The sequence below is a fragment of the Salvelinus fontinalis genome, chromosome 15 (genome assembly GCF_029448725.1).
Source record: "Salvelinus fontinalis isolate EN_2023a chromosome 15, ASM2944872v1, whole genome shotgun sequence".
Classification (NCBI taxonomy): Eukaryota; Metazoa; Chordata; class Actinopteri; order Salmoniformes; family Salmonidae; genus Salvelinus; species Salvelinus fontinalis.
In genome coordinates this window covers 21,522,655-21,539,168 of record NC_074679.1, presented here as the reverse complement: position 1 = coordinate 21,539,168, position 16,514 = coordinate 21,522,655, and the positions used below count along the sequence as shown (strand labels likewise).

Here is a 16,514-nt window from a genome sequence, read left to right as displayed (position 1 = left end):
TAGTTTCAGAAAAACATCAGCAGTATAGTGTTACAGTATGTCTGAGGTTTTCAGTATTTGACAATAGAATACTCCAATCACAAAGACTCTTGCAAGCAGACTGTTGTAATTGGTGTGAGAAATGTAGCGACAGGTTTGTTTTTAAGCAATGGACCACGATTAGAGAGCAGATGATCTAGTGGCCTACATCTGTCCCAATGTGGTCACAGGATGCAAGTGTCAAAAATAAGGACTGTACCAGCCAGAAGAGGAGGGTGTAATTTTTTAGAATAGCACTGACATGCCAAATTGGTAGTGTGTGAAGTGCCCCTTGCCCAGTGGCTTTGCCTCTGGAGCATGTCCGAGGCCTTATCTTGAGAGCTGATAGTGAGGTGTTGGCATTGATCTTCATGATCCTTATCAGACAATTACAGGGTGGCGGTGTGAACAGACTCAGAACAGAGAGCTTATTGAGCCATGTGCCTCTCTCTACTACACATGATAATGCCCATCTCTTGCTCTTCTCTACCAGCATGGCTGCATTTTTAAAAAGTCCTCACAATGACCTAGGCTTTATTAATCCCCTGTAATAACCTGCATCGACTATGTATACAGCCAGTAGAGAAGCATGTGTTCATTTGAACTAAACTGGGCTAAGTACCACAGGACTGCCCCCCCCTCCACACACCAGGGACCATGTTCAAAGAAGGAAGTAAAGAATGACAGATTATTCCATGGAAATCGTTAAGATAAAACTGTCATTTTGGCACAAACGAATGTCCAGTAATCCTCTCATTCTCCTTTTTAGGGTGGACCTATTGTAATCTGTTGAACTAGAGATATGTGTAACTTCCCTTTTTTAAAAGGCTTTAGACTTCAGGGAAGCTGTGTAAGAGGATTCTCCCTGAGGGACAGGAACCTGAAAGTGATCGCAGTGGTTTTGCCCTGCCTGTTCTGTTTCTGACAGGCCCATGTGTTAACCTGATGTGGAAGAGCTTGCAATATGGGGACTTCTCAATCAGTCACCAATAGATTATAGTTCTCCATTGTCCAGTTTGTTGTGTGCAACAGTACTGGGTTGGTGGTTAGGCCAAGTATTTTAATTAGAACGTACACAATGAAGACGATATTGTCTGAGAGGTTCATAAAAGGTTACAAACTGTAAACCAGAATTGGTTGACGCTCATTTTAAAATGCTCTGGAAGGTTAGAGGGGGTCACCTTCCTTGTGCCTCTGTCAAACTGGGCAGGGCCGTTTGCTTTTCATTCAAATCCCAATGTGAATTGCAAATCTCCCAGATCATCTGAGCTTAGCGGTGCTTCTAGAGGTTTGGCTCCAGTCTGCCCTAAGAGCATTGGCCTCTGAAACACACAGAGCTTAACACTGTGGGAATAATCGCAACCTTAGGTGGCACTGCTCAGGGCACAGATGGGTCACTGCAGCCATAGTGTCTGACTGCCCATACAGAGAGCTGTGAGAGATGGTGTACCTCAACTTCGGAATCATATGAGTGATATTCCTGGACTGTTGTATACGGAATGGTTGGTATTTATTTTGACCTCACCGTAGAAAGTCTATGTTTACGACATGTTTTGTATAGGCATGATTTTGCTGCGCCAGACAATTTCCACGTTGTGGGCGAACTCTTAAGTTGCAAACAGTTGTCGTGGTCTTTGCTCGTTCCTCATGACTAGGTCTGCCGATTTTGAAGTACCACTACGTGCTGTTGTAGGCTCCGACAAAGTTCCGTCAGACATTTTGAGCCTTTATTGTGTAGTTGGTGTTAGGAATGCGATGTACAGTGCGGACAGGCCTGTAAATGCTCACTACAGTGGTGGTGTTAGTACTATTAAAGCACCATGGAGTGAACTAAGCTCTAACAGCCACTGGATATGACAGGAATGTGTTCTGCTACTGGACCCAACTACTGCCTCTGTGAATCAGCAGTGAAAACAAGCATGAATGTCCTTTTATGCACTTATGCCACCAGTTTCTTTTTTTTTAAGGATTTAAATGCCTGAGCTAGAATGACTGTTCAGCCTCTCGGTTAAGAACACACTTCCTATACACATGCAAGTCTTCTCATTCCGCCATAACCTGTTGGTGTTCGCACATTTATCTTAAGTGCTCTCATGCTAAAACAAAATTAACACGTTGTATAATTGAGAAATATTTTGTAGTTCTAAAATAGGCATAAACAGTCATTCTTTCACTACGGTTGTATGTAATGTGTAACAGCATCTTAAAGTGGCAATCTGCTTTTGCTTCATCCATTGAAGTCTAACTGTCAGACCATTGGAACCTAAAATATAAGCTGGTTTCACTACAATGTTTGTAAATGTAAATAAACACTAAAGCCTCAAAACATGGTTAAAACTGTCATTTTGATATCATGGATGGTCAGTCATTGCATCCATAGCTCTGTCTATGAATTTCTAAGTGATTTACATTTCTCCAGCCCCATCTCTCTGCTTTTTACTGAAACAGGGGTGGGGAGAATGCTTTGTTATTGTTTTAACTGCTTATTACTGCTTTAAGGGCATATAGGCAAGTCTACATTCTACCAATCAAAGGCAGTAACCTAGAGATTGCATTCCTCAGGTTGTTTGACATTAACCCATGTAATGTCTGCCTTTGTAGTATCGCATATAATGTATTACTGCTCAAACTACTGGTATCTCCCATCTCAAGGAAAAGTGCCATTTTCAGTGGTCTAACACAATCCTATAGCTGGGACTCTCTTCGCCTTGTTTGACCTCTGTTTGTAATTTTAGAACAATTTCCAGTCAACAGTACATTTTATGTTGACAGAATTTCTGTGGGTTAAAATGACAGTAACTCGGTCAGTCACTCTAGTTCATTCACGACAGTAGTGGGTGACGCGGAGCAGGAATTGAACAGGGTGTGTTGTGGTGAAAAATGATTGCTGTGTGTCTGTCCTGCCGTCACAAGGAACTACTCAATCATTCATGATTTGTGAGAGTACTTTTCTTTGTGTGTCACTAACACATCATAAGAGATCCAGAAACACATTATTTTGTGTGTGTCAAGGAGGGAGAGAGACACAGGTAGGTCATTAACATGGCAGAGTAGGAGTCTGTGGTGCGTCACTGCCTTGCAGTGGGATAGCTGTCTGTCTGCGTCGTACCCTGTGGGTGTCACACTGGCTGGTCACGCTGTCGCTCACAGATGACATCCCACTGAAGATGACTCACCTTCAGTCTCTCCCACACGGAGAACAGGACCGACTCATCCCAACTCCCCGCTCTCTTTTCAACTCGTTCTCTCTGTTCCACAGGATCTGAGCACTAGCTGCGGGGGATTCCTATTGCATAGTTGTTTCTATTCAGCTGTAATGTACAGCATGTAATCTGAGTAAGAGAACATTTGGGTGACTGTGAAATCTCAATGAAAGCAGTACAACCATCATTGTGGTGTGTTGATTCTCAGCTTGGTGTGTATGTATGTCCTGTGTGCTGATGACTTACTGTCATCCCTCCCACTCAAGACCATTAACGATACTCAATCCTCTTTGACCCTTGTCTCCTTCCCTGACCTGGATGCGTGTAGGCTGTAAATCTTTCTAAACGGAATGTCCCCCCCCCCCCCCCCCCCCCCATCTCAAGTCTCCAACTCCCCACCAGACCCGTTATCATGGCTCCGCTCCCGTTGTTTGTTTACCAGGCCCAGCTGTGGTTGAGGGCTGCGCTGGCAGTCATTGTGTTTGGTACCGGCACAAAGAGCAGGGTTACTGGTAAAGCCTGGTTTAGCTGAGAGAATGCACATCGTGGGTATAGCAAAGTGTGTGTGCCTGGGCCAAGCGGGAGGCAGGCCTGCCCGATTTATGGGGAGGTCAGAAATGGGATGCCAGGTTCATTTTTAGATTTGGATGAGGAAATACTCTCCTCTTCGCTTGGCAGTTAAGATGGCAGATATTTTTTTCTGGTCCTTTCGGAATGTTTAACAGCCTTTTAGAACTTAACTAAAAGTCATATTTGGGGGGTTGTAAAGTTGTGTATTTCCTTTGTTCCCCTTCAGAGATAATCTTAAAGGTAGTCCCATGACACCCCTGTTAAACTGGCCAGGCCACCATGATCATACACACCTGACATGAGGAGAGAAGAGGCCACTGTTGTCACTTCACTCACTCACTACACAGCCAGTCTATATGTCTGTCTATAAATAAAGGTCACGCACTATACTGTACAGGCAGTCTGTCTATTGTCTATAAATAAAGGGCAGGAGTGTTTCCTGGTCAGGTCCCTTTTTTACATGGCTGGGCATGATAGTTTTCCTCTGCCTCGCTGGGATGAAACGTGGTGTTCTATCTCTGTGAAGACTGAAGAGACAACCTCGGAGGAAAATACTACTTATGTTTTAGCCTGGCGCGATAGTGACAGTACAGGTGCCTTGTGGGGGGGGGGGTTGAGTGAAGTTGACTTAAGATGGTTTTTCAGATGACTTTGGCAAGCTCTGGGAGGTGTTACAATTGCACAAAGACTTTGTTAAAAAAACAATCGTCAACAGGACAAACAAACACAACAATATGAGCATGGAAAGCTGGGGCGTGGTGGAGTGACAGGGAATTTCTGCCATTTTTGTGGCCCTTAATCTCTTTAGTGGTTGTTTACGTGCGAGGTAATGAGCAGCGTGGCTAGCTAGCTGGCTGGCTGGCTGCAGTGTTTTGTTGGCGGGAGAGGTAGTTCTAAAACCACAGCATTACACACAGCTCCTGCTCCAGTCCGAGGTCCAGACCTCACTGAATAAGAATGGCCATAGAATTCATTCTGCGCATTGACGTGAATGACCTCTGATTGTTGTACACAAGCTTATGCAGTGGCAGCCTCTGAGCTGTGAGAAAGGACTTCATTGGATCTCCATTACAGGAAGAAACTCAGCAACCCATAACTGGTCTTTCCGTTTATGTCCTGTTGAAACCCGGAGGTGACTGACTCGTTCGGTGCTTGGGGACTCAGCCAGGAGTGACTGTCAGTGTTTGTGCCTGTGGCACTTTCTGTTGTGCACTCCTTCCTCCCCTTGGTGTAGTTCTCTATCTTTCCATCTTTGTCACATGCCTGCAGGTCAGCAAGTATATCCACAGGTCAAAACTCCCCTTTTCCATCACAGCCCTAGAATCCAACCTCCTAGACCTCTGTCGGTGTCTTGCCACCTTATCTGCTGAGTGAGGTATCCCCAGTGTGACTGGAGCCTGCATGGGGAGTAGGACCAGGGCTAGTAGAGCCAGGATGAGGCGCTATTTATCTTACCACACGACATGAGTGTGATCTCTGTGCCGTCATCGTCCATCTCCCTTCGACAGACGGGGCTTTTTTTGTCACTCTCCTTAAGACATTTATCATGTTGGAGAACCAGGTTGAAAGTGTAATCTTTGTTCAAGATAAGCCCTGCAAGGCAAAAATACACTTTGTTAAACTTAGGACTCACAAATAGCCTACAGAAACACACCAATGGATTAGCTGATGAGGGCACACATTTGCTCCTGGTGCTGGTAACTTCTAAGCTTACAGATAGTAAACAGGATGGGCCATGATGTCAAATTGTACTTTTGGATAAAGTCCTCCCCAAAAAACATTCTTAATAGCCCAGGGGGGATTACAGTCCATAGCTTATAGATAGATACTCAATGTGCACAGTTGGTTAGATGCTCAGTGGGGACGGTACTGTTGCACAACTGTCCCTTTCACACTAGCAACTGTCTTGTGTATGGGCTTTGTTTTGCTCATGTGAAGTAAAGTCATGCATCAGAGGAAGGCTTAGCAGTTTCTTTTCTTTTAGTTTTTTTTCTTCTAATTACAACCCAGGCTGCGCAGAGCCATTGTGCTGGAATGCTGGAATTTCCACAATGGCACGCCTCCTGAGAACAATGGCTATTCCTCTGATTCCCCACAGGTTTGCCGGCCTAAATAAGAGGGAGAGTTACAGTGGCACTGCTATTGTACGCCCAGCAGCTTTCCCACTGTCCAGCCCAGGCAGGGTAGGACCAGGTAGGTGACAGGAGGAGACAACGAGGGGACAGATGGCCAGAGCCCCCCTGGAAAACAGTGAGGGGAGGCAGGGGGGAGAGGAGGAGGGAAGGCTTTTTCTGTGGGAGGTGAAAGACTGTTCTCATGTAATCAAACCCCTGAGAACCCAAGCTAAGCCTGCCTGAGTATCACCGGGCTTGGTGGCGGATGTGAGCCTGGCGTTGGGAGGAGCGAGAGGAGGAGGGCTGTGTGTGCATGCAAGTGAACGTGCACCAGTGTGTTTATATCCTGTTGTAAGGAACAGATGTGCATGTCATCCTAAATCTGCAGCACGTAATCAATTATGTAGGATTTACCGGTGATTTGATCAAGGTCTGCAGGTCTGCTTCAGATAAGAAAAAGATGTAGTGTTCTCCTGTAATAGAACACACAATCTAAGGTATTTGGATTTCATTGTAAAGTAAATAACCTTACACATGATATGTGCTTCCAAAAGTGTTGCAGTAGTATACTAGCGAGTCTACATGCTGTGGGGCACTGTGCAGCCTTTTTCTTCTATACTTTAGAGCATTTCCAGTGTCTGACTCTTCTGATTATTCTTTGATTCTCCCTGGACTTTCATGTTCTGGCTTCTGAAAGGAAACTTGCTGTATTTAGTGTGAACCAGGAATGTTAGGATTATCACAGGACTAGCCAGGCAGTTGGCTGCCAAAAGGACAGTGTTTACATGGCCAAAAACTTGTGCTTATAGCCTTAAAGGGATACTTCGAGATTTTGTCCATGAGGCCCTTTTATCTACTTTCCCAGAGTCAGATGAACTCGTGGATACCAAGTGTATGTCTCTGTCCAGTATAAAGGACGTTAGCATTCACTCACAAAACTACCTCTAACGTCCTTTATACTGGACAGAGACATACACTTGGTATCCACGAGTTCATCTGACTCTGGGGAAGTAGATAAAGGCCCTTAATTGCCAAAATCTCTAAGTATCCCTTTAAGAATGCTGCAGTTCCATTGCCTTATATTTACGTTTTAGCCAAAGCAACTTACAGTAGTGATTTGTATACAATTTGGTACTGGTCCCCCCCATGGGAATTGAACCCACAACTTTGGCTTTGCAAGTGCCATGCTCTACCAACTGAGCCACACGACTTTCAGTGGAATCCAGATCCGTTTCTAAAGTCCAAACTGAGCCTCAGCCTCTCGGCTCTTTCCCAGCTGTCCAGAATCATGCCTGTCTGTATGTCAACTCCTGTCACCTCTGGACTGAAGCTGTTTAGTTGATAACCTGTTGTACATAGTTCCAGGTCCAAATTAATGGATGTAGTGTGTGACAGCAGGACCCGCACAGTAACAGCAGGTGCCCGTCCATCCAGGCCCCTGCTCCAGAGTGGGCGGGGTAATGATAGACTGTGGGCATCAGGTCTAGCTTTGTTAATCATCCCCCATATTGTGAAAATAGATCACTCAGTCTAATTGCTTTGAAACGGAACTTCCTCCTATTATGTTACATTGAAAGCACACTTGGCTTTAACCATATTTTTGGCCTCTTGTGTAATGAGTCAATTGGATTGTTGGCACTAATGCATACACACAGATGTTCAAATTAGGAGAAACCTGGGTTAGTGAGACAGAATTTGTCAGTTTATGCATGTTGCTTCTCACTTCATCTCAGCTTTTGCATTTAAGTGTGTGTTAAGTGTTGTTTTCAGGATGGCAGTAAAACATTTCTAAAGCATTTGAGCCTGGTTACCCCTTTGAAGAGCTTTCACATACTCTGAAAAGACACCCCCACTCATCTCCTTTGTCAATTCACAATAATGTGACACCCGACCTCCCTCACTTGTTTTTTATGTCCTTAATGGAAATTGATAGTTGCGTGTGCACACACACACACACACACACACACATCCTGTAGCCATTGATCTATGCTCTATACAAGTTCTCAGGCCTCTGTGGAAAAAGGGCATATTTTCTTTTGTAGGTGGCACGGGTACATGCCAGAGAGAACATGGGAAAGGGTGATAACTAGTCAGTTGTACAACTGAATGCCTTCAAATGAAATGTGTTTTCCGCATTTTAACCCAACTCCTTTGAATCAGAGAGGTGCGGTTGGCTGCCTTAATCGACATCCACGTCTTCGGTGCCTGTGGAACAGTGGGTTAACTGCCTTGCTCAGGGGCAAAACAGCAGATTTTTAGTACCTGAAGCCTCTGGGAACAAATGCAGTGTGACTCCTATGGGAGATATCCACTATGACTTGTATGACCTATAGGGATAGTGCTGTGTGTGGTTCCTATGGGAATAATGTCATCTGACTGGGGGAACTCATGTACCCACCAGGGTTTCCAGTAGGAAAATTTGGCACCGGACAATGTGACCAACAAGATTTTAATTAACCGGACATTCATACGCATTAGGTCATCCACCCACGGTGCTCAAAATTACATTTAGATCATTGTAATTAATATTAAGAGTATACATTTCTATTGTATTGAAAAGAAAAACATTGTCCGTTGCATCTTCCATCCCTGCTAGATGTCATTAAAAAAAGTATACGTTTAGCCTAGAAGAACAAGTCGCATACACATAATATAATTTGCGAATGACCTGTCCTATAGGCTGTTTGTATGAATAAATAACAAAACACAGCTGTTTTCAATTACAGGCCTCTCTAAGTTAGCCTAGGCATGAGTATTTTAATAAGGCCTAATAACAAAACATGGGGGTCTGAACACCAGGGCTGGCCGGTCATGGCTAGAAAGGAACCAGTTATTGTCAAATTAATGTCAGATTTGACTTTTCGAAGCAGGGTAGGAGAACTGGTACAGCAGGTTAGGAAAATGAACATAACAGAATTAGGTTAAGGTTAGATAAAGGGTTCGGGTTATTTTGACAATTGCTGGATCTGTCCTAGCCGTGACTGGCCAGCCCGTCCCACTCTAGGCCGCCACAAAATGAAGAAATTGTAAAAGATGTTGGACAATCAAATTTAGTTATGTAAGGCTTGTTCATTGAGATCTTATTTTACAATGATCCTGTGAAATAAGGCCTGCGCCATGCATTTATGAAAGCACTTTTTTCCAAAGTTCAGATTTATATCGCACTTTAAAAAAATATGTTTTTACTTTTCTGAATGATGTTAATAAATGTTCTGTTTATTGTCATTGAACTATCGTGGGGTTGTGACTCATGTGTAATATACGTGTCTTATTGATAACTCTGGTTCCTACTATAGGCAGTTGGCTGCCTAGTGATTGCAACATAACTCTCCAATGTGAATAGTTGGCAATTAATTTGTTTCCAAGTGCTACGGAATAAGCTCAACTGAAATGCACCAATTGTGCATGATGCACATCATTACTCTACTCTAGTCCATCGATCCATTCCAAATCTTTCTACTATACATGACATGGGTGGCATATGTTGATCTTCCCTAGGGTGGCAGCAGAACTGCTAGGACTGGGCCTGACCAACACAATTTGCCTCTAATTTACTTGCGTTTACAGTGGACCTTGGCCTGCTCAAAGTGACCCGCTGCTGTTGGGAAGTCAAAATTATCCAACCACTTGGAGCAGCTCGATGCACATCGGCCTCGTTACTTTGTTTTCAAGAAGGCGCGATCTTGAGGCAGTCTGTTTTGGAGAAGGAATCAACTCGGCAGTCACACTGAAAACGGGCATGGTCAACACAATCTTCACCAATTTTGCTTAGCCGGGGTCCACTTAGCCCTTATGAGGAACTTGCGTATTTTGCGTGAGTAAAAATAGAAACACACTAATATTTGAGGATTTATTAGCCTATGAAGTAGCCCATATTTGGAGTTGGAGCACATCGACTGGTATTTACATCAATGAATAAAAAGCATTATTTTGATATGGATTTTTTTTTCTTCCGGACAATTTGCCCGGCAACAGTTTTATTTATCGGCTTTAAAACATTTTTACTGGCTAGAAGCCGGCATCTACCATTTCCCACTCTCTCCCCAGCGGGATCCTCTGTTAGTCCCATTAGAGGGGATGGGTCCCCCCCCCCCACACACACACAGGCTGTTTGAAGTGGCAGACTAGTTCAAACTGTCCCAGTTAGACAGCCAGGTTGGACCCGACTCCACTATGACATGATCCAGGATTCCAAATTCAAGGCAGTGCACTTGGAGAGGGATTTTGGAGGCATTTGAAAAATTAGGGAACAATCCTTAAACAAATCAACCAATTTCTATAGGTATTAATGGTGTAAGGAAAGTTCTCCTTTGGGAAGTTGGTTTTCTTGTCTACCCAAAGCTTTGTAATCAGCCCTTACATGGGCTGTTCAGGAGAGGTTAATCTGTTTAAATCTAGAATCCTTAGTTGTTACATTTTTGGACTTATAAATAAATTATATAACCATTGATTCTTGAAGAATGTAACTTTCATAAATTCCTCATTAGCTTAGTTCAACTGTCATACCCCATCAGAACCCAAAAATATAAGCTTGTTTCACGCCAATGTTTGTCAACAATGTCATGTAAACAAACAGCCTTTAAACATGGTTGAAGCTATCCTTTTGATATCACGGATAGTCAGACCAACGGATGCAAGGATTATATATGAATTTGAGTGGTAACATTTTCTCCAGGCCCATCCCTCAGCTTTTTACCAAAACCGAGGTGGGAAGACCGCTTTGTTATTGATTCAACTAAGGATTCTAGCTTTAAGGATGGGAAGGAAAACAGGCACTGTCTGAGCCAGAGCAGGCCTGGTAACCCAAACCTCAAGCTTGCCTTCCCCTCTACCCTTCTTTACTCATCCGTAGAGATATTCCGCAGAAGGATGGAATCATTCCACAGGAAATGCCTTTTAACACGGTGAGGGTAATGCAGGAAGGAGAAACCTTAGCCCTTGGTTTCCATCCTTTTTGTTTCTCTTTAATCCCATTACCAGCGGCTGGCCCAGTCAGAGGCGTGGTTTGTGTTGGGCTGGGATCAGTCCGCCCGCCAACACGGCAGCACAGCGCTCTCTGGGACACACTCATACTCTCCTCCACTGGGTCTATGAAGTGAGTTCCCTCTGTGCTGCCTGAACCCGGTTAATCTAAGGGGTTCAGCCAAAACTGTCAAGTCTGCCCTGGGAATTCTCAACATAGGAATGGGAAAGATGTTTAGACAGTAAATATACTTGACTGGTTGTGTTATACTTGAGCAGTTTGATAGATTCATTTGCAGAAGCCTTGCAGACTTTCCCTAAACATTTTTGTGTTTTATAAGAGGTTGTTAAAAATGCAATGAAGCACAGCTAATGGTATATTAAAGATTCTTTTGCACATTTGTAGTATTTAGTTTTTTTGTGAAAGACTTGGCTGTTCTGAGTTATTGGGTTTAAATGTAGGTCTAATGTGAATGTAATTGTTTCTATGAATGTACAGAATGTGCCAGCGTGTGTGGTTGCGATGTGGACAGTCCATCACAGCAGCATGCAACACTACTCTTGCTGCAATCCAGTAGATGTGATTGGCACAGCAGCCTCTGGTCAGTCTTGGGAGCCTGTGTCTGTCTCTCTGCTCTGCAGGCCAGACAGATTAACAGTCTGCTCTGGTATCTGTAACCGGATCTCCTGCAGCACTGAACCATTCAATACGCTGACACACACACACACTTTGCCTTAGCAACAGCACTCCACACACACATTGATTGTCACGCAGGCATAAATATGAGGTGCCATTCATAAAGATGGCCCCTGACCACAGAACACACCCTGTCTGCACACACACATCCTCTACATACACTATATGTAGTATATTCCTATACGGAGTATAGTTATTATGGCTGCAGTTTAGACTGGAAAGAATGTTAGAATCCAAAGTGCTCGGTGTGTGTGTGTGTGTTGTGCAGCTGACAGGCCATTCAGAGGACCAGGGCTCAGGGCCTTAGCTCTGCAGCTGCCCCATCTCTGTGCCCTCTTTGATAAGCAAGATGGTGTTTCCTCCCTTCCTCTCTGGCCCATGCCCCTCTCCCACACACAGGCTTGTTATTCACTCTGTTGTCAACACTGCTCACCGGCCCAAATGAGAGGGGGTTGTGTGGTTGTGATTGTTGCAGTCAGGTTTTATTTTGAACAAGAAGCATTTTTGTTTGGCTCTAAGGGAGACTTTATTTGCTGGAGCTGTTTTGTCCTTTCCCTCCGAAAGACTTTTAATTACACGTCACACGTGTTTTATTATCTAAAGCACTCCACATTACCCACACAGACTTCTGTGAAGAGTGCTTGTGACAATTATCATAATGTCATCCGTCACTTAATCTAAATGCATGCCTATATGAAGAACCAGACATTGATTATGGAACAGTTTATGAGCAGCACATTTTGTTTTTGTAATTTATAATGTGGGTTAGCACAGTTGTGCGTTGTTTCTGATCTGAACATGGGTGTATTGTAATGCTTGGCTTTTGATGTTAATTGGTCAGAGGCATGATAGCCTAGTGGTTAGAGCGTTGGACTAGTAAATAAAAGGTAGCCCTATTTAAATCCTGTCATTTCCTGGTTAGAGCCGAGGACAGGGTAAGATCAGCATGCTGCCAAGTTAACCCAGGCCTCAACAATGCCGGTTTTCTTTTAAATGCTCTTTGATTCAGTTCAGTTTAGATCTATTGTTCTATGTCCAGTTTCTTTTGTTTAAATATTATAAGTTTCGGTGGCATTATTCCTCACTTTCAAATAAAAAGCCTCACTGGGCAGGAAAAGTCTGTTGCCGCCTCACTGTAAAATCCAACCGCTGGGTCAATCTCACAGGCCTGTAAAATATGAACCACGTTTCATTGGTCCAGCTGAGACCTTACTAGGTGTCATTGTAATGTAGTATGGATTGCTTATCCTTGAGTGGACAGAATGGCTGGTATTGTGATAGTTACAACTCATCCAACAGTGTAGGGATTTGAATAGCAGACAAGACATTCTCCTACTGTATTCAGACCCGAGAGCCATCTATTGTTTAACTGGCCAAACAGACTTCAGTCAGGTTTAACCTCTTCTGTTTATGGTGTGTTTATCTTGAGGATAGATCTGATGCACCTGTTTTTCTCTCTGCTGTTGGTTTGTGTACACACAGCCGCCTGTATGTTGTCAGGTGTCAAGTCCGCAATTAGAACTGGGCTTGTCAATACAAGGCTGTTGTGTCTTTACAGGGATTAATGAGGTGTGTCTCTTAAACTAGGAATTGGTACTGAATGCTATAGGGAGCCAGGAGGCCTGCATCAAAGCAGGATTCATTGTTTTTACTGTTTTCTCATATGTTATCCTTTGAATCTTTCCACACGAAAAGGTCTTCCTTATAGGTAACATTCCCTCATTTAATTTGTCACTGAGCAAATCTCATTTCTGCTGAGCGCAAACTTGAAAGTTGCGAAAATTCTGTGCAACTTTCGGTGCTTTTACTGGGAACATTGAGGCTGTACCCACTTTGTTAGTTTTAGCACTGGTCAAGTAGGCTACTGTGGCCATTTGATCATAATGTAGGCCTACCAGAGTGGCCTATCATAAAAAAAACTTTGGAGAAGATGCTTCCCATAACATTTTAACATGGAAATAGCTGTTCTATCATTTAGCCTACAGTAGCAGCCAAAGTGTGGTGTTCAACGTAGGCCTACATTCCATTTAAACTTTTGAAGCATGCGTGCAGGGCTTGAAATTAACCGGTTTATCCACTTGTCCCTAAGACAAGGAGGTGACTGAAAATGGTTGTTTGACGCAAGAAACCACTACAAAATAATATGCATTATTTATTTCCATACCAATATTAGAGAATCATGCGAATTATGCTAACCTCTGCCTATTGGCTACTTAGGATTGAATATTCTGTCTCAAAATACAACACTACAAATGGAGCAAAGCTCTTTACCTGACTCTCTTTTCAAAGATGTCTAGAAATGCACACATTTTGTGCTCTTGTAGGAAGCAATTACTCCCCTATTGCTGACTACAAATGATCTATCTCAGCTAATAAGTCACTAAATAGCAAAAGATATGAACATGTACAATAGCTCTCGCTTTGATCTCAAAACAAGAGCATCTACTCATGACCGCTCATGCTGTCAAAACAGTCCAGTTCAAAGTGAAAGGCACAGATCCATATGTGGCAATGGTCTATTTGCATATAGTGTAGAGGTCGGGCATGTCAATACAATAGAATCCTACTCCAGTGCGTTCTGCCTAGAACAGAATTTCTTGCGTAGTTTGTTTTTGTTTCGGTATGTTGCATGGAAAATAGCTAATTGTGTTGAATCGATCACAATCCCCACAGTAAAAGAAACGTTGATAGTATTCATTAACGGGGAAAACTCTAAAGTGAAGTTCAATCTCGTGCTTCTGTGCGCGGGCTGTTTAGAGGGAATATTGCTGTAGGTGATTTTTGTCTAATCAATGGATTCTCCCCCCCAGGGCTGGATGACACGCTGCAGCAGTATGTAGCTAACTTTGAGCAGGAGAAAATCAGCGGGGAGCAGTTGCTGAAGATCTCCCATCAGGACCTGGAGGAGCTGGGTGTGGCCCGCATTGGACACCAGGAGCTGGTGCTGGAGGCTGTCGACCTGCTCTGTGCTCTGGTATGGAGCACCACATCTTTCTCTCTCTGCCCCCCCCCCCCCCCCCCCCCCTCCCCCACCCGGCAGGTCAATAGGTTGTTTCTAGTTTAAGATAAAACAGATGGTGGGACCAGGATCTTGCTGGTTGTTTAGTGAGGATCACTCGAGATGGAGCTTAGGTCATCAGCCCTGCTGCCACCCTGCTCTCTCAGTGCTAGCGTGTGTTTGAAATATGCCCAGAATATAGTTGGCAGCCAACGGAGCCAGTGGTGCAGAACCTCTCATTTCACACAGCTCAATGGGATGTGGAACACTGCTCCAGGACATTAGAGTAGGAAACGCTATCAGTTTCACTCCAGAGATGGAGTCAAATCAGGTTGTGTGAGTCCCAGGTGTGGTGGTTGAATGTGAGCTGATGATTAGTAGTGCATATACAATTTAGCAGACGCTCTTGTCCAGAGAGACTTACAATTAGTAAACATTCCCACAGATAGGGAGGCAGGACATGAAGTGGCGAAATGGATTAGTGTGCTCGCTTTTGGTCTTTCTCAGTTTCTCTCCCTCTGTTCCTCTTACACACACACACACACAGAGGCGCGCGCACAGAGGCGCGCACAGAGGCGCGCGCACAGAGGCGCGCGCACAGAGGCGCGCGCACAGAGGCGCGCGCACAGAGGCGCGCGCACAGAGGCGCGCGCACAGAGGCGCGCGCACAGAGGCGCGCGCACAGAGGCGCGCGCACAGAGGCGCGCGCACAGAGGCGCGCGCACAGAGGCGCGCGCACAGAGGCGCGCGCACAGAGGCGCGCGCACAGAGGCGCGCGCACAGAGGCGCGCGCACAGAGGCGCGCGCACAGAGGCGCGCGCACAGAGGCGCGCGCACAGAGGCGCGCGCACAGAGGCGCGCGCACAGAGGCGCGCGCACAGAGGCGCGCGCACAGAGGCGCGCGCACAGAGGCGCGCGCACAGAGGCGCGCGCACAGAGGCGCGCGCACAGAGGCGCGCGCACAGAGGCGCGCGCACAGAGGCGCGCGCACAGAGGCGCGCGCACAGAGGCGCGCGCACAGAGGCGCGCGCACAGAGGCGCGCGCACAGAGGCGCGCGCACAGAGGCGCGCGCACAGAGGCGCGCGCACAGAGGCGCGCGCACAGAGGCGCGCGCACAGAGGCGCGCGCACAGAGGGGCAGGCGCTGTAGGTTGGCGAAATATGTAGAGACATATGTGTTTTGAAATAAAGGCCTAGAATATGATTGAAAGCTTTGTAAATAACATGACCATGTAATTGTGCACAACATTTGAGAGAAAAATGCGCGCAGACACGCACAGGCGCGCAGACACGCACAGGCGCACAGACAGGCGCACAGACAGGCGCACAGACACGCACAGGCGCACAGACAGGCGCACAGACAGACACGCGCAGGCACACAGACAGGCACACAGACACGCGCAGGCACACAGACAGGCACAGGCACACAGACAGGCGCAGGCACACAGGCACAGGCGCAGGCACGCACAGGCAGGCACAGGCACGCAGGCACAGGCACACAGACACGCACACAGGCACACAGACACGCACAGGCACACAGGCACAGGCACACAGACACGCACAGGCACACAGACACACACAGACACGCACAGGCACACAGGCACAGGCACACAGACACGCACAGGCGCTGTAGGTTGGCGAAATATGTAGAGACGTATGTGTTTTGAAATAAAGGCCTAGAATATGATTGAAAGCTTTGTAAATAACATGACCATGTAATTGTGCACAACATTTGAGAGAAAAATGCGCGCAGACAGGCACAGGCGCACAGACAGGCACAGGCGCACAGACAGGCACAGGCGCACAGACACGCACAGGCGCACAGACACGCACAGGCGCACAGACAGGCGCACAGACACGCACAGGCGCACAGACAGGCGCACAGACACGCACAGGCGCACAGACAGGCGCACAGACACGCACACAGACACGCGCAGGCACACAGACAGGCA

General features: G+C 45.7%; 1 protein-coding gene across 2 annotated transcripts in view; it reads left to right on the top strand.

Moving 5' to 3' along the window:
* LOC129811534 (connector enhancer of kinase suppressor of ras 3-like) overlaps window positions 1-16,514 on the top strand; it is an 83,971-nt gene that overhangs the window by 5,720 nt on the left and 61,737 nt on the right. For both annotated transcript variants that reach the window (XM_055862927.1, XM_055862928.1), the window contains exon 2: window positions 14,375-14,538. In XM_055862927.1, coding sequence (XP_055718902.1) covers window positions 14,375-14,538 — 164 coding nt within the window. The remainder of the gene's footprint in view (window positions 1-14,374; window positions 14,539-16,514) is intronic.